The 27,130-nt window shown below is 30.4% G+C and overlaps 4 protein-coding genes and 1 non-coding gene across 6 annotated transcripts; 1 reads left to right on the plus strand and 4 right to left on the minus strand.

Annotated features, from left to right (window-relative positions):
• The first annotated feature begins 1,600 nt into the window (after positions 1–1,600).
• On the plus strand, positions 1,601–5,225 carry LOC114188932. The gene is made up of 5 exons (XM_028077604.1): positions 1,601–1,838; positions 1,927–1,980; positions 2,795–2,898; positions 4,295–4,333; positions 4,835–5,225. The coding sequence occupies exons 1-5, from the start codon at positions 1,763–1,765 to the stop codon at positions 4,967–4,969; spliced, it is 408 nt and encodes a 135-aa protein (XP_027933405.1). The 5' UTR covers positions 1,601–1,762; the 3' UTR covers positions 4,970–5,225.
• Positions 5,226–6,098: 873 nt separating this feature from the next.
• Positions 6,099–6,171, minus strand: TRNAV-UAC. Its single transcript has one exon. It is a non-coding gene; the product is annotated as a tRNA-Val (tRNA).
• Positions 6,172–7,388: 1,217 nt separating this feature from the next.
• Positions 7,389–9,719, minus strand: LOC114187027 (sphingolipid delta(4)-desaturase DES1-like). Its single transcript, XM_028075130.1, has 2 exons — positions 9,235–9,719; positions 7,389–8,506 (listed from the first exon to the last, which is right to left on the minus strand). Exons 1-2 carry the CDS (start codon positions 9,385–9,387, stop codon positions 7,688–7,690), a joined length of 972 nt encoding a protein of 323 aa, XP_027930931.1. The 5' UTR covers positions 9,388–9,719; the 3' UTR covers positions 7,389–7,687.
• Positions 9,720–10,920: 1,201 nt separating this feature from the next.
• Positions 10,921–15,324, minus strand: LOC114188665 (E3 ubiquitin-protein ligase AIRP2-like). Of its 2 annotated transcripts, XM_028077245.1 has the most exons (6): positions 15,055–15,275; positions 14,165–14,235; positions 13,939–14,089; positions 13,780–13,846; positions 13,451–13,685; positions 10,921–11,482 (listed from the first exon to the last, which is right to left on the minus strand). In XM_028077245.1, the coding sequence occupies exons 2-6, from the start codon at positions 14,179–14,181 to the stop codon at positions 11,272–11,274; spliced, it is 681 nt and encodes a 226-aa protein (XP_027933046.1). In that variant the 5' UTR covers positions 14,182–14,235; positions 15,055–15,275; the 3' UTR covers positions 10,921–11,271. The 2 variants fall into 2 exon arrangements, with proteins under 2 accessions (XP_027933046.1, XP_027933045.1); XM_028077244.1 differs by lacking the exon at positions 14,165–14,235 and having other exon boundaries at positions 15,055–15,324.
• Positions 15,325–20,499: 5,175 nt separating this feature from the next.
• Positions 20,500–22,350, minus strand: LOC114186689 (CBS domain-containing protein CBSX5-like). Its single transcript, XM_028074665.1, has 2 exons — positions 21,869–22,350; positions 20,500–21,623 (listed from the first exon to the last, which is right to left on the minus strand). Exons 1-2 carry the CDS (start codon positions 22,234–22,236, stop codon positions 20,819–20,821), a joined length of 1,173 nt encoding a protein of 390 aa, XP_027930466.1. The 5' UTR covers positions 22,237–22,350; the 3' UTR covers positions 20,500–20,818.
• Between the last annotated feature and the right edge of the window lie 4,780 nt (positions 22,351–27,130).

Raw genomic sequence — 27,130 nt, forward strand, 5'->3', positions numbered from 1 at the left:
AATACGAATACTTTTTATATCTTTATTATAAATATTTTTTATTTATTTTGTAGTAATTTTTTAATTAAAATGGTTAAATTTTAAAAAATATCGAATATCGTGGTTAAATTTTTAAGAAAATATAATAATAAAATTGATAAAATAATTAATTTAACTTAAAAAACTATTTAAAAAGTAAAATTAAAAAATAAATATAAACACATAAAATAATGATTTATATATAGATATAAACAAAAATGTATTGCTTCCTTAATATTATTCCTAACCATATCATCTTACAAAATCTCATTTCAATCACTCAACTCTGATTGAAAGGATCTAATTGAAGCACTTTCTTAAAAGTTCGGATGCAATTGACATTTTTTTTAAATCAGATACCTAATTGACACTCTAGTCCCAAACTAATACTATACGAGTAATTATACCTAACAAATATAATCAATCTATAAAATGCAACATAAAAACACTAAAATATATCAATTAATACAATTTTATGTGAAAAAAAATAACTAACATATGTATTGAAACAGGTCTATAAAATACATCTCAAATAAATATATATATATATATATATATATATATATATATTGTAACTCTATAATCAAGTATAAATTATATTAAAACTGATATAACTAATAAATTGATTAATTGAACCAGATCTCACTTATTACGCGTTGTTAGTTACATTAAATTTTATTTTACATTCAAAATAATTAGTATGAATATTTTTATGTGATTTAACTCAAATTTAAATTTAAATTATATTTTTCACATTTTTTACCATTTGAGTTAGAATTTTTTAAATCAAAAATTGGATTTTCTGTTATAACTTCAACCTAGATTAATGGAAACTAGTTTTAAAATATATTAATTTTTTAAATATCAATACAATAAATTTTTAATAATCCGTTGGAAATAGTACCAAAATATCCGGTAGAAAATCAAAATTCTTGAAACAAGGTAAAGAAATCAAACATCATTATAACTAACAGTGGTTGACAAATAAAATTTTAATGTATTTAGATTAGAAAAGTTATATAAATATGTACATGTACTTATTTTTATAATTTAAAACAAATTTAAATTTAATGTCAAAATTTTTAAATTAATAACATATTTAATAGTTGAGAAGTGAAGAAGTTATACATGAGAAAAATAAATATATATAGAAAGTAAACATAAAATAATTCGATACCTATATCTAAATTTATGAAATATTTAAAATTTAACTAAGTCTTGATTTAATTATTATATCATTATATTAAGGTTTTCTTTTATCAGCATCCTTGTAAAGTTACTTTTAGTTTTAAAAAAATTATAAAGTTAATGTGTCTAAATAAGATTATATATCAATTCTTTTGTTTTATTTATTATAATTTTGCATTTGTTTTATATATACTACTATACTCAATATTATATAAAAGTTATATAATTCCTTATTATTCATTAAAAGTAGAATTTTATTAAACAGTTTTAATCCCAATTAATTAATTTAGTTCAGTCTTACAATTTTATGATTTTTTTTATAAGTGAATATATATATATATATATATATATATATTTATTTTTATTATTATTTTTATCTTGTACATGATTCAAATCAAACATGAATTTGAAGAAAAAAATCATTCACACAGGGAGGAACTTCAATTTTTTTTGCCTTGATTCTCGATATTTAGATTGAGTTGTTGTACTAATAAAGTTTGATCTGTCTCAAGTTGTTGGTTTGGGAAGAGAACTGAAGAGAAGAGGAAGAAAGATAATGCTGCCGCAACAGTGGGTATCTCCGTGCGGAAATAAATGCACCAACAAATACTCTGCACTCACCCAAATTCCATGTATTCTCCATTCCCACATCTCAATTTCTTTTATTAATTCTTATTCACTTACATTGGCTAAACCATTGTTTCTGTTGTGTCATTGTAGGGCGAGTTTTCTGCAAGAAGGGGTGCGGTTCAGAGGGAGAGACATGGGAGGAATGTGAGATCATTTTCATGTCTTATTACTATCATTATTATTTTTCCTTCAAAAATTGTTATTGTTTCTTTAAAATCTAGGTTATTGTTCTGCATGTTGCATTTCTGCATCAATGCTAGCATAATAGTTAGTATACAATTGGGTCCCTGAAAATGGCGTGACCACTTGTATTGCTTTCTTTCGATCTTAAAAGTGCACTTCTGTACCAACTTGTCAACCTGTATATAATTTCATCCCTCAGAGTGCAATCTTTCAGGGTTTCAGGGGACCGAGCAACAAAAGTTTACTTTTTAGGGGAACACATAGTAGAATAGCTCTCCAAAACAATGGAAGATTTGTTTTACTTTAACAACTTTTGATGGGTGTAATAATTGCTCGAGCAAAAGACTATACGTGGCAAATTTCAGGTTTTGAAGATTCATTATCTTTATCTGTAAAGTCGCTCGGTTCATATCAATCTTCTCCTTGTTCTGGTGAGAAGGAAGGATATGATTATTAGTGTATTTGTTTATAAGTTTATCTAAACGGAGGCTGAAGTTTACCCTTAAAAACCAAAATCTTGCTTCTATGTTAAGCCTCTTGAGATGTGTGACCCACGCTTGAGTCCATTCCAACTTCGTATCCCATCCCCATATCTGTTCCATCTTTCTGTATCTATAAACATGTGCCTCCGTGCATTACAAATTCATGCAGAAACAGAAGCCAAGTCTTCATTAACTGACTATGCACTAAACCTTGTTATGAGGGCTGAAATGATGACTGTAGAAGTAGCTCTAGCAAGTTCTGATGTGTGAATGATATATTATTGGTTAACCAGGTTTGGAATATTGCAATCTAATGTGTTACAAGGATCCTGTACTAAAGGACCAACAGTGGAGTGCTTATATTGATCGTTCCCCTGGTGCTGCTAGTTATTCAGCGGTATTTTCTTTTATCCTATCCCATGCTTCTTTTACATTTTTATTTCCCATGTTGCCATTTTAGTATTTAGCATCTTGCAATGTAGTTCATTTCTGTTTTAGTTCATCCTAACAAAACTCTCTTTTGATGGTTTCTCTTCTCACAAACTCATATGATTTTATTGGTAAATTTCAGTTTAACCCCTTAGAAAATTTTCTAAATCAAAATGTGTATCAACTTTAAAATTCGGTAATTTATATCTATCAAGTTTCAAATGCATGCATTACAATTTACAATACCTTGATTAGGATCTCCTTCCCCCAAATTGCATGGAACTCGCTAAAATCTAAGACTTTGGGAGGTTTGGCTTCACAAACATAGTGGTAGGAGAGGCTGACAGTTATGTGTAAACCGTAGGCAAAAGAGTGATCCAATACTCCATCAATTGTAGTTGTATTTAGTGGAACAGAAACCAAAGTATGCTAGAAATTGCAAATAGCTCTTCATTTTGAGTGACTTGTCTCAAGTTCTAATTCACTAAATTTCGTTTGAATTCATACTATTCAACTTGAGCCCTATGAATGGAGTGTTTTCTTTTTCTCCTTTGGTCTTACCAGATCCTTGTGACTTGTTGCTAATATAAATCCCTGAGTGCAAATGATAAACATAAATAGCATTCTATGAAGTCTTTTACCAATGCTACACTTTTTGTTTCATTCTATATTTTTTTGGATTAAATCTATATCTGATTTTAATTTAAAGTTTCAGCTTCGGGTTTCATAGGAGCTACACAATTATGTTACTTTCATTTTGGTCTGCGCTTACCAAATATTGAGCTACAACTGATTCTACTGCTTGATTTGTTTTGCTTTAAATGTGGTTAATTAACTAGTTGTTTAGCCAGTCCAGATATAGTCAAATTGGCATTAAGTTAGACAGTTGTAGTTTGAGTGATCTTTTTCATCTTTGAAAGCTAGACTGATTTGGGAGGCCAACATTTTTCGTAAAATTCTGTGTAGTCTGTGCATTATTTGTCCACATCTCCTCACCCGTCACAGAAAACTCAGTACCCTTGATTCTTTCTGTGCATGTTCCCGTATATATAAATGATATCTCTCTGGCAAGTACGAACATCAAACTTAAGTAGACATTTTAAGTGTTGTGGCATTACCAAGTCAATTGAGATTTATTTTAAAAATGCATATTTTACTTTGTTCTTGCATATTTCATCATTCAAAATTCTATTATAGGAATGCTGGATTGTGGGATTCACATCATTTGAGGAAAGTCAAAACTTAGTTAATGAATATGCCCAATTGCTGTCGCTTGCAACACCCTCATAGCTCCTTATGGGTTAAGATTAGTTATTGAATAGTTTTGATTACGAATTAATTATGGTTAATCCCTTCTGATACAGGAATGTTTCCATGCTTGTGTATCTGGTTGCGGTTACAAGGTCAGTTTGATTTCAAGAACCTAATTTTTTATCATATTGTTGTGTATCCCCTTCAATGTATCCATATATTTTCCTTCATGCCTTCAAGCAGTCTTTTCACGTATTAAGTATTACTGGAAGATGGTCAATATAATATAGATAATCATTTTTTGAAGGTAAAATTAGTATAGGTTCTTGAAGTATTTGTAGTTTTTTAAACAAGCTTATATGTTTCAAAAGTGTGTAATTAGATTTTTGAACTTTTAAATTATATTTTTTACTGGGTCCTTGACCATACTGTGGTTAAGATTCTATTGAGTACATGTAACCTAATATAATAGGACAATGATATTATGTTCCCAACTTTTTGACTCACATTCTTTATTTCCTGACGTAGCTTAGTGTAGATCATTCTTTAATGTACCACTAAAGAATAAGAGTAAAAAAAAATAGAAGTTAAAGTATAATTTTTCAATATAATATAATGTACTAACCCAACTCTGTATTTGTTGCATTATGCAGTTTGACGTGAAAAAAGAGAAAGTTGATGAAGTAACTCCTAACAGGCGTCCAAAGCCTGCCCCAGTTGAGAAGCCAAGGCCACAACCCCAAGAACCAAGTGACCTGTCTGAGGACGTGCTTAGTACTTCTGCATAGTGAAAACTGACGAACAACCTTAGACTTACAAAACAGACAGAAAAGATGATAACCATTCTTTTACATGCTACATTTTGGTAGGAATTTGCGTTCATCCATTGTATCGCTATGATTTTAAGGGATAGTGTGACTGTCAAATGCCTTTTTTTTAATTGAGATCTCAGAAACTTCATGTCATCCTAAAAGAGGGGAGATATGAAAATTTTGGTAGTTGGATAATCATATTTTTTCAAATAAGATTAGTCATTATTATAAATTTCGACATTTATGCTATGCTAAAGAATTGATAAATTAAAAGAATACAAAGTATTGGGGAATCACAGAAAATCAATGACAAAAAACATAACATTGGCAAGCTATACCTATAATGAAAAAAATATATATAAATAAATATGTGAAGGTAAAACATCAAATCTTCCAAATTGTTCTTTATGAATAAGTTAAATTGGTTACTTCAGCACAATGATTTTGTTACGAAAACATGAAAAATTTTGAATTTATAAAAAATATAAATATGTAAACACCGATATCATCTCTTTTAAGACACTAAAAAATTTGATTCAAAAAAATCATAATAGCTATTCAACTAAGGTTTTTGAAAACTCTCTTTCCAAATATGTTATTCTTTATCAATAATTTGTTAAAAAAATTTGTATGATAACTTGAAAACTTACAAATATCATGAACTAATTTTTTTTTACCAATGTAAAAATTGGAAGAATTTTCTAATCAACATTACTAAAATAAAAGCTTGTCAAAAACCTCAACGATCAATATTATAAAAACAATCTTAATTGATGTCAACATAAATAATTGTGATTAACATCAACTAAAAATAATCTCATTTGATGTTGTTAGAGAAATTCTTTTACAAATATCGAAATATCGATTGAAAAAATTTGAATAAAGTTTGACTGAAAAATAATATCAATCAATATCAACTAATAAAATTAAAATTTAGAAAGTTTCAATTTCCTTATTCAAATACAAAATTAGACTTTATCAAAACCATCTAAAATGTAGCTTTGAAATTATGAAAAACAATACCAAAACAAGTAAAAACTCACGAGATAGATTATATTTTGGCAAAAAAAATTTTCTCTAAATGTAATCCAACCAAATTATAAAATGTTGCTGCCCAGGATCGAACTGGGGACCTTTAGTGTGTAAGACTAACGTGATGACCACTACACCACAGCAACTGATACACCTTTCAAGCCACAGCAACCAATATATTATTAAGCCAAACTTTTTGAAATTTATGTAAAAAAAAAAAATATAATAATAATAAATAATTTATTGCTACCCAGAATCGAACAAGAAATTTCAAAGTGTATAAAACTAACGTGATAATCACTACACCGCAGTAACCAACCTGTTATGAAATTAAACTATCTACTAATGATCTGACTAAGTTTAACCTTTTCAAAACAGATACATTTATGTAGTTTATCTATTACATTATTTTGGAGGCTAAAGATTATTGAACACTAAAAAAGGTCTTCTGTTGTGTTTCGGGAAAAGTAATGATGTTCAATCATTTAAATTAATTTCGTCAATCAGAATGAAATCCCAGTAACTAAACTCTTTTTAAAACACTTTATTAGTATAAATTTGTTTAAGTTTATTAGTTTAACACTCCCAACTGATTCAATCTTCAAGAGGTAGACATAAATTGTTCTAAAATCTTAATCCTTATTCAATCTAAATCTTAATAAATTATATTTACATTAAAATCCGAATAAATTTAATTAGATGAAATTGGTTTGATTTTTTAATTTATTTTAGTTTAATTTGTATTATTAAATCTATTAATTTATTTCGAATAAAATTGGCATTTAAATATTGGAGCTATTGATTATGATAAATTCAAATTAAGTTTTTTAAATTAATTAAGTTTTTTATTATTAAAAAATCAAGATAATTTTTATGATTAAATTGTTAATCTTAAAATATAAGGTAATCATATTCTTGTATTACTTTTGTTCTCATTGCTTGATTATTTATGCTTCTAACTTTTTTCTCGTTTTTTTGTGCCCGTGTATTTTGAATATAATTAATTTATTATTAATAATTTATGTGATGAACAAAACTCATTTTTAATATAATGATTAATCATATTGTAGTTGAACGTATTGGTCAAAATTAAGGATGCTCCCATCCAACCCAACCCAACAACACTTTAATTGTACTTAAAAAAGATACCTTAACAAATGAAATTTACTTAAAAATAAAAATAGAAAACTATCCAATTAACAGGATTGGATTCCCAACAATACAAATTTAGATATGTTGAAACAGAATGAGAGTAAGTCGGATTAGTATAATTATAAAATAGTTTTGAATATTTGGATTTGTGTATTCTCCAAATGGTTTATTACTGAGTTCTACAACCCAAAGAAACCTCAGGTCACTAATCTGATAGGGAACAACATCACTTATAAAATTGCTACAAGGTTGTCATAACGTGACTAGTTCAAAGGCATTGCATGTGTGTGTGTGTAGGAGTGAGAGAGAGAGAGGGAGAAGAGATGTGTGCATAAGAATTGAAGGAGGAAATCCCAAAACAATGTTTTGCACAATTGTCGGCTAATGAACAAATGACTTGCTATTTGGGTCAAAAACTACATTAGATTCTTCTTGTTGTGTTGCACAGAAAATTGTCAAAAGTTGAGACATCACAAAAGAGTGAGGAGTGGATGAATGATGCATGTTCATCTATTCAGCTTTACTGGACTTTCTCTTCATTCTGCTGAAAGGTCCAATTGTTCGATCCATGATGTACATGTAAATCACCTGGCTCCAAGATCTGTAGCATGATAAGCTATCATAAAACTCTGGAGCAATCTCCTTCACCAGATGAAGCTTGTTTCCAGGAATTCTTGGGAAATCATGGTGTTCATTGTGGTAACCCACATGCCAGGTGAGGTAATTCAGAGGTCCATAGTAAGAATATGTTTCCTGATCAGGATTGAACACATAATGCTCTGAAATGAAGTGACCAGCCATTGGATGCATCCCACCACCAAGAAATGTAGAAAGAATCAAATAAGCAAGCGATTTCCAGCCAAAAAAGTAAACCATTGAGATATCAAGTCCAATCTGAATAGAGAAGTTCACGAATTCCCAACAGCCAGGAGGCTTTGGCTTAAGAAAGAGAGGTCTAAGTGCATAAAAGAATAGCTGTAAAAACACCCAAATGGTTTTTGCAACAACATTTTTCACAAGATGAACTTCAGTGAGACTAGGGATATCCATGTCAACGCCATCTACACCTTGGAATCGGTGGTGCTCCAAGTGATACTTCTGGAAAGTAACAGACATGGGCACACCTATTGGGAGGTTCGCAAAAATCCCTAACCAACGGTTCAGGGATGGAGTTGAGAAGGCCAGGTTGTGACTCAGCTCATGGATAGCCAAAAACAGATTGTGGTTCATAAATGACCCAAAAAAGTATGCTACTAAACATATCTTCAGCCACCCAGCATCTTTTAGCAAAATACCTGTAGCAAGCTGAAGCAAAACAACTCCACTAATCTGCAACACCACAAGTTTCAAACATTATATACACACCGTATGAGGTTGGTAAAAACTTATCCACCCACCTAAAACACATTTCAAATCCATATCCCAATCTAATAGCATGCCCACATATTTAAGAAATACCACTTAACAATAGAATGATACAGTACACAACCACTTCTTGTAATAATTTGTCAATGCATTAACAGTTAACGAAGTTACATTGCAATCAAATCAAAAGTTGTCGTACGTGATAAGTGTGTAGAATTTTACATTGACGGTATTCAAAATCACACCTACCAATATTTCAGATTAGTAGACAATATAAATTTGAACAGCACAGATATCAAATTCACCTTTTTTTTTTTGAAAACATGAATGAATTGTGCAAACTCAAAAGATCCGAGTCTCATATACATATATCTACCACATCAATGTAGGATTATCTCCAGCAGAGGCTCAATCTCAGATACACACAATGTGAAACCAATCGAAATAAGTTAGGAATCCCCCAGCCACACAGGCAATGCCAAGAGACAAAAAGATAGGAAAAACATTAAATTGGGAAAAATGAAAGAAAATAGATAAGAAGAAAGCAAACAACAGATAATGCGATCATTGAATAATAAGAATGACGAGAACCCAAAAGCCAAAAACAGATACAACAACAGCATTGAAGAAATGGGAAGGAACCCAGAAAAGAAAAGAGCGAGATTTGAATGAAAAACGGTAAAAGGGGAAACCTTAAAGAAAGCGCAGTGGTCGGGGCCAAAGAGTTGCTTGATTTGAGGGTATTTGGAGAGGATCTGACGACGTCGTGAGGCATGGGGTTCGTCGGTGTAGGACCAGAAGAAGCCCCCGGCTACGACACCTTCTTGATCATCTCCTTTACCCATTTTTTTTCACCCTCTTTCTCTCTCTCTGATATCTCTCTTTCTCTCTGACTGTAGATGGAGGAACAATGCATATATTTATACGAGGAATGGGAAGGAAACTGGAGAATGGCTAAGAATAGAGGGAACAGACATAACCATTTGTTTTCCCCGACACTACAGGCTGGAAAATTAGAGGACTGCGCCGGATTGGATGTAATGTAACGAAATAAACAAAACTATTTTTGTAATTAACCTTTTCTAAATCTCGTGGGTTGTTATTCCTCAGTGTTCTTCACCCCCTCTCTTATCACGTGCTTTTCCACCACCATATCAAATTTCAAAATTCATGACGCATATATAACTCAAAATACCTTACCCTTCTTCAACGGCTACAACACAACTATCATGGATATCAATACTCATCAGTTTAATAAATCTTAATTATTAATAATTTAATAATATATTAAATAATAAATCTTAATTATTAATAATAATAAATCTAGTATCTTTCGTAAACGAGACACTCATAAAGTTTTTATTTTAATAATATATTAAATAAATTAAATTATTAATAGTTAGCGTACACACAAACACTATTATGTCTATATATACATATTTTTAAAATATGAATCATAGTATCTTTGTAACTGATAATAGTATAATGTTATTAAGTTAATATATAAAATAAATTTATATTTATTAAAAATGAAGTGAAATGTTAAAAATAAAGTGAAATAAATAGAATAATTAATTGATGATGAATAAAAAGAAAAAAATAAACAGTTTTATAAAAAATAGGTAAAAATAATTATTAATTTTTAAAAAATTAATAAATAATTATATTGTAAAGAGTAAAATTGGTATTGTAAAATGTGAATAAAAAATTCTTTATATATTTTTATAGATATACGAATTAAAATAGAGAAACATGAAAAAATATAAAAGTTAAGAATTGGGATGCTCAAAGTAAAAATGAAATAAAATAATTTCTTTGTGCTTATTTGATCGGATCAAAGCTAAAATCAAAAGAACAAGACAATATATGAAAGTGATCATTTTACTCTCCACTGTATGATTATTCTTGCTAATTTTCATTGGTTTGGAAGCATCTAATGTGTTACTTTCCTTCAGTTAACGAATATGCTTTAGAATATTTCGCCTTCTTAACATTCTTAATATGTACAATAACTTATCCAAAATGAGTGGTTTTACATCCAGAAGTTGTGGTTCCAGTTTGCTTCAATAACAACCGAACACTTGTCCAACAGATGCACAATATTTTTAACTTTTAGTTACAATACCAAATAAACAACTTGCTGCGGGGCAGCTGTTATGAATCAGAACAGCAGTTGGGTTGAAATTTCTTGGAAATTTCTTGCGTTTGAACACACTCTTTTTTAACAAACTCTTTATTATCTATTAGCTTAAATTTTATGAAAATTACAAAACATTTTGTGGATCTGACATGGCTTTCACTCATGAATTTATAGTTTCTAACAAAATGCAATTAATGGTTGAATGAATGCATTAAAGGATGTGTTGGTACACTTCTAGTGAAGAGAATTGAAACACATTATAGATACTCATTTTGCTCCATTCAAAGCTACATAGGCATTTTAGGTGGGATCCATGAAAAATGTACTCTTCTGAGACACAGAATATGGAAACAGACCTCTTCTGAACAAGCAATTCAATCTGTACAGGATATACAAAGACAAATGAGCAACATACTCACCTTCACTTCACCACCAACCCACAGTAAACTCAGGGTTGGAAACTTTTTCGCAAAGACGTGGGAAGCAACACTGCGACTCTATAAACTAAATTTACCGAATGACATTCGGAGTTTATGTTACTAAATTGAAAGGAACTGCCCCTCCAACACCAGACTGTGAGTAAAATCACTCATCTTAGATGAGAGTCATAAGTGTCAAAAAGAGAGTCTGGAATGATCAAAGGCAACTTATCTATGTACATGAAAAGCCTTCTCAGATTCTCTCTTGTCACTGTTGCCATGTCTACAACATCCCTACCATCAGTGAACACCCAGAGATCGCCTGAGTTTACTCTCTTCAGACTGTCGCGGCAAAAGGGGCATGACTGTGATCTTGTTCTCCTGCAAAACATTGCAAATTACAATGATGTAATTTGGAACTGAACAACCGAACACTCAAGCAAAGCACGCACTGGCAGGTACAATGATGTAAAATAAAATTTCATGTAGTTAGACATGGGGCAGGAGAACAAGTATGGAGATTTGGTTAGAGAATTAATGAGAGAAAGTCATGTCACACCATAAAAATTGAAAGAGGCTTGGAAGAACCATACATGATCTAAACATTGCAAGCAGTTTCAGTGCATTGTTACATTGAAGTTGTTTTTTATGTTCTTTGAAAGAATAATTGATATTGAATTGCTTAGCCTATGTAGCCAGTTAACGGCAGAATGGCAGATCAAACTATCACTTTAGACCTTCTTATAATTATTCAATCTAACCGCCAAGGGGCAATAGTTGGCTTCACAGTCCATCCATACAGTGCAGTTCTCATGCAATTCAATTTAATTAAACCATTAAAATCCCAATTAAAGCGATAACCAATAAATAAACTTCAAGGCCAATGCTTGTGCTTGACTAGATCACAGAATCCATAGTGTTTAGCTTATCCAATATTATTTTGTGCCTAATCACAGAAGTAATAATTAAATTATAAATTGTTTGTTTCTACTCTCTCCAACCAAGATCTCTAATGAATTTAATCAGTTTGGATATCCTGTAATAGTTCCACATGAAACTAGCAATGCAATTTTCCTTTTTCTATCATGCAATATCATAATAATACAGTATAAAAAGCTATTTCATTTCTCCAAGTTAAGAGTTTTTATATTGGGGGCTAGGAGAGAGGGATGGGAGAGTTAATTATTTAGACAGGTACAATAGTAGTTAATTAGTTAGTTAAAGTGGGTCAGTAAGACAAGCAAATAAACGGGTGTGTAGAAGAGAACTAAGTTGTGAAAGGAGAAGTCCTTGGAGAAGGAGAACCCTTTCTCCCATTTTCAGTTCAATTTCATTAAACCAATAAAACCGGTCTTCGGGTTTGCAAAACTTGATGCTTGCTTCTTTCTTGCACCGAAAACTTTTAGGTTGACAAGTACTTTGAGGGCTACATACAAGTTTACTATATTAGTATTAATATCAGTCAGTTATGAATACGATACAAATACATCACTTCTGAAATTTCAATACATCATAAACTAAGAATCTGGCAATATAGAATATAACCAGCTTTCACAGCTACATATTATTGAAATAACAGCTGCAATCAACTTCTCTTTGATTCATTCCCATGTTTTCTACTTTTTAATTGAATACTTATATTAAGAGCAATAACAGAATAATGAGAATTGAAAACCCATACCTATATACAGACACACACAAATGCATATAGTGCCTGTTATGGCATCACATCTGCAGAGACTGAATTCAAAAACCAGGTCACTTGTGGTGAGACTAATTCTAGATATTTATTGTGTATCCAGAAGTAGGGATAATAAAAGAGAGGCTAGAAATTTATTGTAAAAACAGTAGCTTTGCTCAGTAGACAATGAGAATATTGCAATCTTTTTGTATTCTGTGTATTTTTATCATTACAACAAAATGGGGGAGCCTAATGAGATGAAAACCTCAAGTAAGGTGCGGGCAGAGGTTCTTTGAACCGAATGACAACCATTACAGATGTCAGCGCAATATGAAGGAAATTATGTCGAAGCTCTGTTATTCTATTACACTACTTGTATAGGCTGCCATGGCAGAAACCATCTTACTTAACATCGTCAAACAATTAAGGTCAAAGCAAACTGTGCAAATCCAAAATCTACAAAAAGACCAAGCAGGTTCAACAAATTACAGTTTACAGAAGTGTCACTTTATGCAATACAGTTCTAATTAGTATCCATGAAACTAAAAGAACCGAACAAAAAGCTTCCATAAAACATTTTCCCAGAGAAGTAGAAGAAAAACCTCACAATTTTATACTTCTTAACATGAACAATTCATGACTATAAACAAGGAAATGTGAGAAAGTACCATTCGTGGTAACATTTCAGGCACATGACATGGTTGCAGTCGGGTAACACAATCTTACTGTTCATCTCCATGCATATTCCACATTCTTCTTCCCTTTCAATGTCTATATCCGAAGGCTGTCTGTGCTCCTCTTCGTCTCTTTTCCGATACCTCTCCAAGCATACAGCCTTCTGTTTTTTATCCTCTGTATCAGTTACACCTTTTTGGAGTTGCAACAATGAGGGATATATGACCGCTGATCAATGCAGAAATTCAGTACATCAGCAATTCATATAGACTAAAATGCAAATGAACTTGCTAGTTATTACATAGAAAAAGTGTAAATATACCATAGAATTCTCTAATACTTGCTTTCCTTTCATGGGTAGACATGGTAGTTGTCCCATCTACATAAACCTGAAATGAGAGGAAAATTTGTCAGTTGTCACCTTGACCAAATTTCTCAGTTTAATATGAACATCCAAAACCCAAAACACCTTAGACCATACCTTGTATATTAGGATTCTTAACAATCCTAGGGCCCCTGCAAGATTGCAATCTGTCCATTGTACCAAAAAGAGAAATAGGTGTGCTGCCATACTGTATGACATTCTCATCTGAAGGCATGCACCGTCATATTCCCTTGGAAAATCTGATGCGCTGCACACCCAATTGCATATAAAGTCATAAATATAAGCAAGAAGAATGTCTAGCGACACGGAAAAAAAATGCAACCTTCCATTGGACACCATTCAGAACTCAAGTATGTTTTCTGTAGCCTCTCTAGACAAGTTTCTCTAAAGGCTCTTCATAAACACAAAAAACTTCAAAATACTGAATCAAAAAAGAAAAAGAAACACACACAAGCAACTAGGCAGCATGGCACTGTCGCTGAAAAAGATATGCATTGCATATCAGATGTCAGGAACTATTTGATAGTCAACCAAATGACTCAAGAGACCATCCAACCCCTGCCAAAGGGTCAAAATGCCACACATGACAGGAGAAAACTACTGTCACTATAGACACAAACAAGACAAATAAATGAAACTATGAAAGCAATAACAATTCTCTCCTCGTAACCACACAAATCCAGCATAACAAAAGCCCAAATTGTCAAAGTTTTGGACACAACATACAGGACGAAACAGTAAAATACAGTCATTTACAAAATTAAAAACCAGAAGTTGGTCGTAAATATAATATGTCACTAACAAGCGAGCAAAACATGAGGTGGAAGCCAAATGAAGAACACCACCAAAGGTTTCTCTGTTTGTTAGGTCCGGGTTCCTGAAGAACTAAATTTTCCACAAGTGGAGATAACGGAAATTGAAAATTACTTGAACGATGTATTTGCAGCAAAATTAAACGCGCCATATTTGTATCAAGGAAAATTGACGGTTGACTGAGAAGGAAGGCAAAAATCAGAGGCTAAACCCCAGAGAATCATTCCCTAGACCAGAATAAACTTCACTCGTGATCATGATCCAATTATGAAAAAAAAAACACTATTTTTCAGAAAAGATAAATGCAAACTTGATCCCAATAACGTATTTTTCTCAAAGGGGTGCGAAAAATTTAAATGAAAGAATGGATGAAAGAAAGAAAAAAAGAGAGAAACTGACAGGGTATTGGCATGGTGAATATCAGCTTCAAGCAGTTTCAAAGAGTCCTTGAAAGACCTTCCCATGGAAGCTATGTACATAACTCTCTCTCACACACACGCACACTCTCCCAATTCCAAACAAGATTCTAAACCCAACTCCTAAACTAAAACCCACTACAAATTTTCATGCTTTCTCTCTCTCAACTCCACTATAGCCACGTTCACAGTGTAACACACACTCTTCTTCAAAGCCATCACCAAAAGCTTTCGGTAGGACACGTGGCACAACTACCTCAAATATTATTCTTAGTTGCCTATTATTATGGTTAATTTATTATTAAATAATTACTAATTAAATAATTCTTATCCACTTTACCTTATTTGTTGGCTTTGATAGCTTTCCCTCTACGCACCAGTGATGGCTACGCGTCCCGTCTCTTCCTCTTTCCCCCATTTATACCTGTTATTTACATTTTTGCCACCACAATCTTTTTCTTTCCCATTTTTATTTTTTTCTTCTCTTTTCATGTTAATAATTTGTGTTATTTTATAGCACATTAAGTTAAAAATTAAAAGGAGAAAATAAGAGTTTAATAATACTTCTCAACTTTCTTGAGGGCATTTTTGTAAGTCTGTCTGTTTGAAAAGGTCGTAAGTGGCGTCTGTCTTTAATTATCATTTATCTGCTTGTTTTCATTTTGTAGGATTGGAAGAATCCATTTGTTCCTTCTTCTTTTTCTATGTTCTTTTTTTTTCTGATTTGTAAATACTTTTTAAATAGTTTATGAATTTTTATAAATAATTTTTTAAAGGTTACTTTTATGTTACCAGTATATATATATATATATATATATATATATATATATATATATATATATATATATATATTACTTCTACAACTTCTAATTAATAATATTTTTTTATCGCCGTTCAACCCATTGATTATTACATCACAAGCCTTTCTCTTTTTTATTTTTATCTCTCGTTATTAAAAAATAATAAATTGCATTAATTCATTTATTGTATATAAATAATTTATTGTGTATTTAATAATTTTGACTAATTTCCTATAGTACCATGTGAAATATGCTGTAAGTAATGTTTAGCGAGTATTTTTAAGCTATAATATTATGATTAATTAGCCGGATACGATAGTTAATTAACTACATGTTAAACAAAGAATATACAGTAGCAAATATTTTTAAGGTGCGGTTCACCGTAGGATTATTACTGTAAACTGTAAACCGTTGGATATATTATTGATAAAATGAGTGGTCGATATCAATTGCTTGATATTGCTTGAACCCTAAGTTGATACTTTTAATGATGATCAACCTATTTATCAAATTCTTGTAAATCCAAATATATTTGGTATTTAAAAATGTTTATATGTGATTCTTTTTTATGATAAGACCATGCTATTTTATATATGGTAGTCATTTTGTGATTCCTCTTCTTCAGAAAGAGGACACAAATATAATTAATTGTCAATAATTAATACATAATATAACTACAAACTTTATTAGCTACTTATATCCATTTATTGACTATCACGTGCTAGTTAACGATGAAAGGGCCCAAAATTTGTATCCATCAATGCATGTCTCTCATAGATTACTTTTGGAGAAATGAGATATTTTATTTTAAATATTTGTCTATCTTGAAAATTTTGAAAAATACAAGTAAGAAATATTATTTAAATTAACTTTTTTAAATAAATTTGACCCAATTTAAATTAATCATAAATAAGTTTATTTATATAAATCAAGTATTTTAATTTTACTATATATTACTTTTTCAGCGAGTAATTAAGATTCATGATATAAAAATTCTAAAATTCTTCCATTTCTTAATTAGTTGCAGTTACAGATCTTAAGTTAACAGTTAAAATTATAAACAAGAAAATTACCAGTTTAAAATATCATGATATTTTTTACTAAAAAATCCACACAGCCAAGTTTCCATTTCTCGGATTTGTATTTTTAGGGCAATTTTTTTTTTTAAAAAAAACATCTATAGAACTCTTGTATCAATAATTAAAAAAAAAATGTTTTGATGGAAAAAAAATTATAGAAATATAGGAAAAAAATGGAATTATTTGTATTGAAGAAAGTGAAAAATAAAGAGAAAATGAAAAGAAAATTCGTGAAAGTTTGATTAATATAATAGTTTTTAAAAACAATTACGGAATGGCATATGTATAAAATGAATAAATTATATTTTATTACTGTGAATTAATTTTAATTAATCATTAAAGTACAATTTTATCATTAATATTAATAATGTTATTTGTTTACCTTTAGTACTCAAAATCTGAAACAAAATAAAAGAGAGAATAGGAAATTAAAACATCCTGCACAAATATTAAATAACATGTAAATGCTTCAATATAGGTTTGAGAGTAACTTTTTTAATATGGGGTGAGGCAAAAGGGTAGTTAACCATGAAAAGGTACCCATATTAATTAAGAAATTATTATAATTTATGAGTGCACAGCATTGAGTAGAAAAAATCCATTAATTTCATTTAATCATTCATTTTATTTACTTTTTACTTTCTATAATGAGAAACATATACAAATTGATTACTGAACTAAATTATTTATGTATTAAATATGAAAGACTGAATTTGGGGAAAAAAATAAAAAGACGAATTGTAGATAATAATTAAAGAAATCAAGAGAAAAAGAACATTTAAGATGAAAACCATTATGAAAGAGATATATTTTTCAAAGTTATGATTAGAAGCACATAATATCTAAGAGTGTGATTGTGTTGATTGAGATGGAGTGTTTTTGAAGGTTCACATCTTATTAAATAATTTGAATCATAGACTATAGGATTAGAATGCAATCAAATCCACCTTTTTCGTGCTAAAAGTAAATTTTTAGGAATCTCATCAATCCACACCATGCTACAAAGACTAGCTCCATTCAATTCAAAAATAGTTGGGTGGGATGAGAGAAGAAAAAAGTATGAAAATAGCTAAGGGAAGAAGTGAAACTTCATCACCAATGTTAGTCACTTTCGATATGGGTAGACAACAAAAACCACCTTTTGGTTTTTTTAAGTTTTTGTGAATTTTAGAATTAGTCTGTTTTTGAAATTTTATATCAATTTAATTCTTTATTTTTAGAAATGCGTTAATTTAATCATTCTCATCAAATTTTGTTAAGTTTATTTGACATTTTAAACACATTTTTATGATAATATTTAAGTTAACATTGAAGCTAAAATGTGTCAAACGGTGTAAACAATTCAAATACTATTATGAAATGCGTTTGAAACGTCAGATAAACTTACAAGAATTCGGTTAAAATGACTACATTAACGCATTTTTAAATATAAATGACTAAATATGTCAAAAGTTTTGAAGATGAACTAATTCTAAATTTCACTCAAACCTGAGGAAAAAAAACACATTTAACCTTTTATTTTTTGAACCTGCTCTTTATATTCATTTTGGTATTTTGATATTAATATTGTATTGAGAACATTGAGATTGAAAAATAGCAATCTCCTATGTTGATCTTGTTATTGCTGGTGATGTGTACTTGAGTTGAGCTCATGGATTTGCTACTATTTGTTCGTTATCTTATCAGATTACATAAGTAAGAGAAGCCCAGCTCACTGTTTTGTTTATGAGGCCCATTAATTGACTTAACTTTTGTAATTCGAATTTGGGTCTGCAATTGCCATATTGGAGTTTTGGCAGATGTTTCCTGCATCCTCATTTTTTTCCCTGCACCCCCTATAAGCTTGGTGAGAAGACATTTTTGCCCTAACTGAGAAAATAAACAAAAAATCTACTTGCACTACGTTTTTAGTTTTAGAATCACTAAAACTATAGCCCCACACTTTTTCTTTTATGTGAAAAAAAAAAATAGTTGATAATTACACATTTTCTTTCTATGCGGATATTTTTCTTATTGGATTTTATCCTCTCCACAGCCAAGTCTTATTGAAATAACAAGATTTCCACTAGGTGGCATTGAAAATGACAAAGCATTTTTCTGAAATAACAAGTTTGAAAAAAATAAATTATTGGAATAATTGTGGATCATAAACTGTCTCTTTCTGTGAAATTTGTCCCTGCGACCTAAAGATGTGTTCAATTCAATGCCCTTGTCCAAACATACAGCACAAAAATCTATCACGTCACTGTTTTGTTCATGAAATTAAACTATTCAAATATTGAGTAGTGTATAGTTTTTTCATATTTTTGTGGTAACAAATCTAAGTCAGAAAAATCCATTCTACTTTTATGAAACAAAAATATACAATAATGCAGCTTTTTTAAAGGGTACCTTTCTTCCTCAGCTTTTCCTCTATTCTTTCAATTCCACATTTTAAAGGGACTTGTATCATCTACAACGTGCCTTTTCCTGATTCAAACATCAATCAATTTTATTATTTTAAAAAATTAAGATCTGACCAAAATATAATTAAAAATAATTATAATATAATCATGCAATAAACAAAAAATTAAATGAACTTAATTATTTTTAATTGGAATAAAGTTACATACCCTTACTTACTTAAATCTAAGAATGACATCATGGCCAACACTTGTTCATTCACATTTGGCACAACCAGCTTAGCATATATTTATTTTACGAATAACATTTCTATCTTTTAATTTTGCTTAGATGAGCTATGCATATACGTTTAAACACTATAAAATTGTATACTAAAATTGTTTAAGCCAACAATTTACTTAATTTTATAAATTTTGTAATTGATTTAGTACTGTGAATATTAATTTTGTAATATAATTTGTTACTATTACAATGCTGTGTAGAAAAATATAGATGAGAAATAAAAGATAAGTTTAAAATTTTACAATATTATTTGTTGTTATTATTATTGATTGGTAGATATTTTCTATTATATTATTTTTATTTAAAAAAATGATAATACTTTCATATTATTTTTAAAAAATTAGTCACTAATAAATTAATAATATTTTATTATTGAATATCTATATTTTTATCTCTAAAATTAATCATTAATAAGAATTTATTCTGATAACCCGTCCTCCGAATCCATCCATAGTCATATATATATATATATATATATATATATATATATATATATATATATATATATATATATATATATATATGTTTCCATCTGAATTTTTTTTTAAATAATTTATTTCAAGATTTTCATGTTTAGATTTAAGGATTTATCTGAATTTAAGATTGTTTTTTAGTAAGTTTTCGTTGTAAAACCCACTCCAACTAAGGCAGTACTAACTTCTTGTTGTCATAATAAGCATTATAGTATCAGTAATAGTCATTCATATATTATCATAACAAAACTAAAATAGTACAGAGAAATTAAATTTAGTATTTTTTAAAAACCTGAAATGAAAATCAATTCGTATATATCTAGGAATTTTCATAATTAAAAAAAAAAATCCATTTCAATAATTTAAAAACAAAAGTAAAAAGAGAGAGAAGTAGGTAATCAATGGCAAAATTGATTGAGATGTAATTAGTTAATAATTTATACAAATAGCATTCTCCCCCTCTCTCTCACGATAGATTAAATCTGGGATCTCTCTCTATTTTCTCCCTTTCTCCCTCTCATAGCTATATAAATTGTTGTACAAATATTATACAAGTAACATCTCTCTTGTGTTAATCTGTCTCTGGATAAACACAGATCCCTGCTACCTACTTTATGTTTCATTCTTGCTTTATATTTATAACAACAAATTAGCTGAAGTAATATAGCAGTGATTATTTGCATCATCATCATCTATAAATGTAGTAACTGTTAGCACATGGATTTAAGGTGCTCTCTGAAAACCTTCAACATTGCTTGGAAAGTAACAATGCCCGTCAAGGTTCCATCTTCTTCCACAACCCACACGTAACTCACACGATGAGCCAGAGCCTGAATCATCACCGCTACCAGAGAGCTCCACCGGTAGCACACCATCGCCTCAGACCTTCTCCCCACCCTCCCAGAGTACCCTCCAACCTTCCAATTCTTCCCGGAGCAAGAATCTTCGTCGGAGGAACAACTAGAAGAAAAAGAAGACCACGAACAAAGACCCGTTTCGTCAAGGAGCAGCTCCGAGAGGTTCCTCTCCTCCACCCTCTCCTTCACCAACTGCACCAAGTCCTCCGGCGGGCCGCCGCAGTCGATGTAGGAAGTGAAGTCGCCGGCGGAGAGCGTTGCGATGGCGGGCACGACGGCCTCGTCGCAGGAGTTGAGCACAAACGGCGAGATTTCGCCGACGAATTTGCCGTTGGGGTCGACAATGGCGACGGAGTTTTGGTATATGAGGGACAGGGACAAGAGGTCCAAAACAGAGGATGCAGGGTCGTCGTAGCACACTGCAAAGAGGTTTTGCGTGTCGATGACGCCTAAGGTGTTGATGGGTTTGGCCGGCGTTGGGGAAAACACACCGATTGCGTTGAGGAGGTATCGGAAGATGTCCTCTTGGGTGAGCCAACAGTAGGTTTTTTTGTCGTCGTGGCGCAAGATGTTGGAGTCGAAACCTTCGAACTGGTTCTGTATTGGTATGACCAGGTTATGGACCCCTTCGTGCATAACATCTATAGCCTCCGCCAAACTGCAAACAGACCAAACACATCACACATTATAGTGTTGTAGGGGACATGTGTCATCCGAAACGTGGAATGAAAAGTGAAAGATGAAAAGGGGAAATGACGTTAATTAATTAAATGGTAGTACTGAAGATAAGAAGAAAATTGTGGATGGTTAGGTTTCGTTGAATTATGACAGGTCAAGAAAAGTAAAAGTCGAAGAAGTAAACATAAAGGCGTTGGAGGAGAAGGAAAGAGAGAGGAAGCATACCTGGCAGTGGGTGGGAGGTGGCGGACGAGGAGAGGGGAGGTTTGGTGGAGGAGGGCGGAGATGGGGGAATGGAGGGCGGCGGAAGGGGCGGAGAGGTTTTTGGGTTTGGAGAGGAAGCAGATGATGTCGACCATGCAAAGCTTACCGATGCAGGTGCAGTTGGTGCATTTGGAAATGGTGGTTTGGTTCTGTTGTTGTGGTTTCCGAATGAAGGAGTGGTGGCAGTTCCAGACGGAAACGTAGGTGTCGTCGATCCTTTTGAGGGCGGCGAGGGCGTCGGCTACGGTGTCTTCGACGGAGAGGGACCTGAGCGGCGGTTTCCCAAGACAGAGCTCGGATAACTCATGCCTCGACAATCTATCTGCCATACACAATTAACTCAGCCGAGGAAGAGAAAGGGAAAGAGAGAGAGAGGGGGAGAAACTCTCAAGATTCAGAATTTGAGAGAGAGACTTGGTTTCGTCTTCTGGCCCAGAACCAGGGGAGACTCTCATATTTATAGGGAGATTGTTACCGGAATAGCCGGTAGCGCATGCATCTAAACTGCGTCTATGTAGGGTTGGAGGTGTGGCCACTAGAACGCCATTATTTTGACCTCCACCAATTCTAATGTCACATGAACCATTTATATTTATATATTTTTTTCTTAATTTTCCTTTAAGTCACATGTAAATGGATTTTCAAAATTAAAAAGAAAAAGAGTGAAAAAATCGTGTGATGGAATACAGAAGAAAGAAGATAAAATTCAATCTAAATACTTCTACGAAAAGTATTAAGAAATATGCGGAAATCATGTTGCTATTGTAAGATTAAATCATATAAAAATTTGTCCAGAAACATTTTTGCTTAATGTAAAAATATAAATTGTAATTGGTAGAGGAAAGTAGTATATTTTCGATCTTAAAATGAAACGAAAATATGAATACTTAATTATAAAATAATATTTTAACTATTAAATTTTTTGACAACTTTTTTTTATAATATAAAATATCATCTTTTAAGTAGTTTTTTAATATTAAAAATAAGAAAAAAAAATCATCATTTTTCTAGTTAATTAGGAAGAGAATGACGGAACGAAGTGCGTCGTTTTTTGTCATTGCCCTCACTTTCTGGTTTTGACGTCGCTTGTTACAACTGCCACCACCCTCCTATTTATCTCCATTATTTTTTCTTTATGATTTTAGGTTTCTATAAGTCTATTATTATTATTATTATTATTAATACTAATAAACTCCATGCATGGCGTGTCGGTATGCATCAACACGTCAGATCTTTGACTTCAATTTTTAAAAAAATATACCGAAAAATTCTTTTCAATATTTTCTCCTCCAACATTTCTACAAGTATTTCGTGTAACTGTTCTCATAATTTTTTTTTAGCTTGAAGATAGATTTATTTTTTTATTTTCTGTAAAACATTTTGTGGATAATATTTTTAAAATAAGTTGAGGGCAAAATTTATAACAATAAAATATAAGCTAAAAAAATCATTTTTATTAAATAAATTAGAGCAGTCATCTTAAATGATAGTATTTGTTTTGATAGAAAATTATAGTATTTTTCTATAACCGTTATTGAATGAGAATTTTAATTCCATGACAACCCTTTAATTTTTTTTTCTTCGACAAGATTTTTTTTTATTTCTAAATTTATTTTTAATAATTTCAAAATAAGTTATCAATATTTAAAGACAATCTTATATTATTATAGTATAAATTATGCATTACGAATGCAAAATATAATTTTATTTTAATAAAAATATTTATTATAAATTTTGATTATACTAAAATTGTGTATCTAAAATTAATTTTAGTTATATAAAATAAATAATTATCTCTCATAGTAAAATTTGCTAGATCGATCCTTTATTATTTGATCAGAAGTATATAACTCATGAGGACTAAATTATAAGTTTAATGGAGTAATCTTCAGCATTATATAATTAATGCCACCCATAAGGGCTAACACAACAATAAAATTAAAACTACATCTGAAAAGCTACAGATTGATTAATAATGGTGCTCTGAAGGTCCTTAGATGTAAATCGCCATCCTATAGAAGTTAACGACTTTTGAAGGAAACCTATGTCAAAAGTTTTACGAAGACAACATCTAAAACTATTCTGAAAAAAAGGAGTTGTTTGAAAAGTGTGATTTCCTTTAGTAAGTTAAAAAAACTTATTAAAACTAAGCGAGAACACAACAAAGGATCACTTTGTATAAACCACACAATGTAAATTTAACCAATGGTAAAAGTTATTAAAAATTAACGTTTCTCCAAATAGTAAGACGTATATGATTGGTTTTCTTAGGAAGATGTTCATGTTCCTTTAATGGTTAAGTGGGTCTTGAAGTTATATGTTAAACCATGAAACTTAAGAAATAAAAATATCTATTATTTAGGATGGTTTGGTTGGTCTGTGTGTGGCTATGATAATTTTGGAGATTGACGAGGAAAGTGACTTCACGTGTTCTTACAGAGGGCACACAATTTGGGACCAGGGAATCTTGACAACATGACTTCGGACAAACAATTTATTTAGTATTTGTATGGCTCCGCTATGCCCGTGTCTCCTTTTCCTGCCCATTCATTCTCCTATTATTTATCGGCACCACGCGGATTCAGAGTTTCAATCCTAAAAATTCCAAACTGCAGGGAAAAGATAAACTTAAAAGCTTAAATACCTTTTTCGTTTCATTTTTATGATATTTGTTGTAGATGATTTTTATTTTGTTATAATGTTTAAAATGATTTTCATTTTTATCTAATGTTTAAAATAGTCTTTATTTTCGCAATTCATGTTTTATTTTGTTTTTTTCTATGATACTGTTTAAATCAGTAACGGAGTATTTTACATGTGACATTATTTGTATTATGTGTATTATGTTGCATTAGAGTGTGTTAGATATACTGTACAGGTGATCCGTTACTGATTTAAACGGTACCACAGAAAATGACCAAATAAAATATGAATTGCGGAAATGAGGACCATTTTAAACATTCCCTTAAAATGAATATCATTTTAAACATTCTGTCAAAATGAGGACCATTCTTAAACATCCACAACAAACACTACGAAAATGAGGACGAAAAAAGTATTTAATCCTAATCTTAATATCTTCTTTACCATTCTTAACTTGAAAATTTTCAAACCTGGACCGTTTGGGATGGTCCAATATCAGCTTCTGGACTATGATATTGGTCAATTCTGATATAGTTCGAGAGAGATTAGGGGATGTATCTTATAATCAATTTTAATGAAGTTTCTTGATCACCACTTCAAAAAATTGTATTCATAAATAATCAATTTTAATGAAGTTTCTTAATGCTGATACCATAATATAATTGACGCGTTCATATTATTATATAAAAACATGTTGAGATGTATTATAGTGCATAACAGGTTATTTATTTTTATTCTTTAAGATATCATGTATTGATATTTTCTATATATTATTTTAATTCTTTGAAAAAATCAATTCAATGATTAATGTTTTTCAATAAATATTAAAGTGTAGGATCATTATGGAAATTAACGAAAATTACTCAATATCTAAAAAATGAGAACTACCATAAATATTATATATTCAAAAATATTAAATATTACTTAATTACATACTAAAAGATTTTGAATCTTACATAGCATGAAGTGATTACCAAAAGGTTGTGGAAAGTTTTAAAATGAGATTTTAAGAATAAAGATCTTGTCATCTTCACAAACAAAACCAAAGAAAAAATTGTCATATTAAATCAATCTTTCGGTAGAATTTTCAGCTTTAAAATACATTTAAAATGTATTTGATAGTTAACCACAAAAAGTTTAATTAACATAAATAAAATTATTTCATTTGATTCAAAATGCTAGATTAAAAAATATTAATTTGGTATGTACAGTTAGATTTACGTTTACTTATATTTTTGTAAATAACTTTAAATCTATTTGAATCTTTCAAACTGATTTATCTCTATTTAATGTGAGATTTTTAACATTATGTCAAGTTGAGTTAAATCAAACATATTTAAAATAAGTTTAGTCAAACTAACATCATGACGAGATAAGTCTAATTTCATGTTAGATAGTACATGGATCCATTAACACGGTCCAATAAGGCTTAGTGAGTGCTTAATCGTAAAGATATTCCCAAGATATTCCGGTGAAACTTGATATTCTTGTATTAATATAAATAGGTTTGTTGGCACACTACTATTATTAGGGTTATATATGTTTTTGGTTTTTTAGTAAAAATTGATTAGTCCAAATTAAAAATCTTGAACCAATTTAGTCCCTTAATTCTGTAAATGCGTTAATTTAGTCATTCAAACCAAATTTTATTAAGTTTATTTGACGTTTCAAACACATTTTATTATAATATTTTATTTTGTTTACATGGTTTAACACATATCCGCTTCAATGTTAGTTGAGAAACGCGTTTGAAACGACACATAAACTTAAAAAAAATGGTTTAAATGACTAAATCCACACATTTCTAAAGATAATGGACTAAATTGGTTCAAGGTTTATAAGAGGGACTAATTCCAATTTTTTCTACAAGGACCAAAAACATATTTAACCCTTATTATTATTAATTAATTAAGGTAATACACATATAATATTTTCACAGGATTACACATTATCATATACTCATTTTCTCATAAAAAATCCTAACTATTTTATTGACTTGAACATCTTTTGTAAGTAGATCTTTTCCTGTGTTCCAACCATCCATAATATTTTATCAAGATCTATCAAAGTCATCAATATCTTGTCATTTCTGTCAAAATTTGTCTCAATTTTTGGTTAGAACAATTAGGATCCAAGCGAAGAAAGACTCAATCAAATTGAAACTTAGTCATATATAATTAGACTGGTTTGTGATAGAGAAAATGATAATGACTGACATTAGACATAATCCAAATTGAGATGCATTATTATATACTTTAATATTTGATATTTAGTTTCTTCAATTAAACAAAAGTTAGAATTATTATTCTTACTTTAATCCAAAAATCCAAATTAAATGATTAAGTTTAATCACGTTAGGTCAAGTACAGTGGAATCAAAATTTGTTAAACTATACTTGTTCAAGTTCAATCAAAATCAATTTAATTGAAATCAAAAGTTTAATTTAATTCTAAAATATTAGCATACTAAATTTAATATAATTTAAATCATACTGAAAATAATTAATTTTTATTTTATTTGATTAAAATAGATCTAAATTTTGTATTCAAATATTAAAAAAAAGTCTACGTTATGATAAGA

This window comes from Vigna unguiculata, chromosome 6, assembly GCF_004118075.2.
Source record: "Vigna unguiculata cultivar IT97K-499-35 chromosome 6, ASM411807v1, whole genome shotgun sequence".
Taxonomy (NCBI): domain Eukaryota; kingdom Viridiplantae; phylum Streptophyta; class Magnoliopsida; order Fabales; family Fabaceae; genus Vigna; species Vigna unguiculata.

Bases quoted from the DNA above. Each gene is read 5' to 3' on its own strand.
- LOC114188932 (XM_028077604.1), top strand. From the start codon at position 1,763: ATGCTGCCGCAACAGTGGGTATCTCCGTGCGGAAATAAATGCACCAAC. The intron at 1,981-2,794 runs GTGAGATCATTT...TTGGTTAACCAG, and splicing joins GGGAGAGACATGGGAGGAAT to GTTTGGAATATTGCAATCTA. The intron at 4,334-4,834 runs GTCAGTTTGATT...TGCATTATGCAG, and splicing joins TATCTGGTTGCGGTTACAAG to TTTGACGTGAAAAAAGAGAA.
- LOC114186689 (XM_028074665.1), bottom strand. From the start codon at position 22,236: ATGGCAGATAGATTGTCGAGGCATGAGTTATCCGAGCTCTGTCTTGGG. The intron at 21,624-21,868 runs GTATGCTTCCTC...GTCTGTTTGCAG, and splicing joins CACCTCCCACCCACTGCCAG to TTTGGCGGAGGCTATAGATG.
- LOC114187027 (XM_028075130.1), bottom strand. From the start codon at position 9,387: ATGGGTAAAGGAGATGATCAAGAAGGTGTCGTAGCCGGGGGCTTCTTC. The intron at 8,507-9,234 runs GTTTCCCCTTTT...GTGGTGTTGCAG, and splicing joins ACCACTGCGCTTTCTTTAAG to ATTAGTGGAGTTGTTTTGCT.
- LOC114188665 (XM_028077244.1), bottom strand. From the start codon at position 15,134: ATGTACATAGCTTCCATGGGAAGGTCTTTCAAGGACTCTTTGAAACTG. The intron at 13,686-13,779 runs GTATATTTACAC...TGCATTGATCAG, and splicing joins AAGTATTAGAGAATTCTATG to CGGTCATATATCCCTCATTG. The intron at 11,483-13,450 runs GTACTTTCTCAC...AATGTTTTGCAG, and splicing joins CTGAAATGTTACCACGAATG to GAGAACAAGATCACAGTCAT.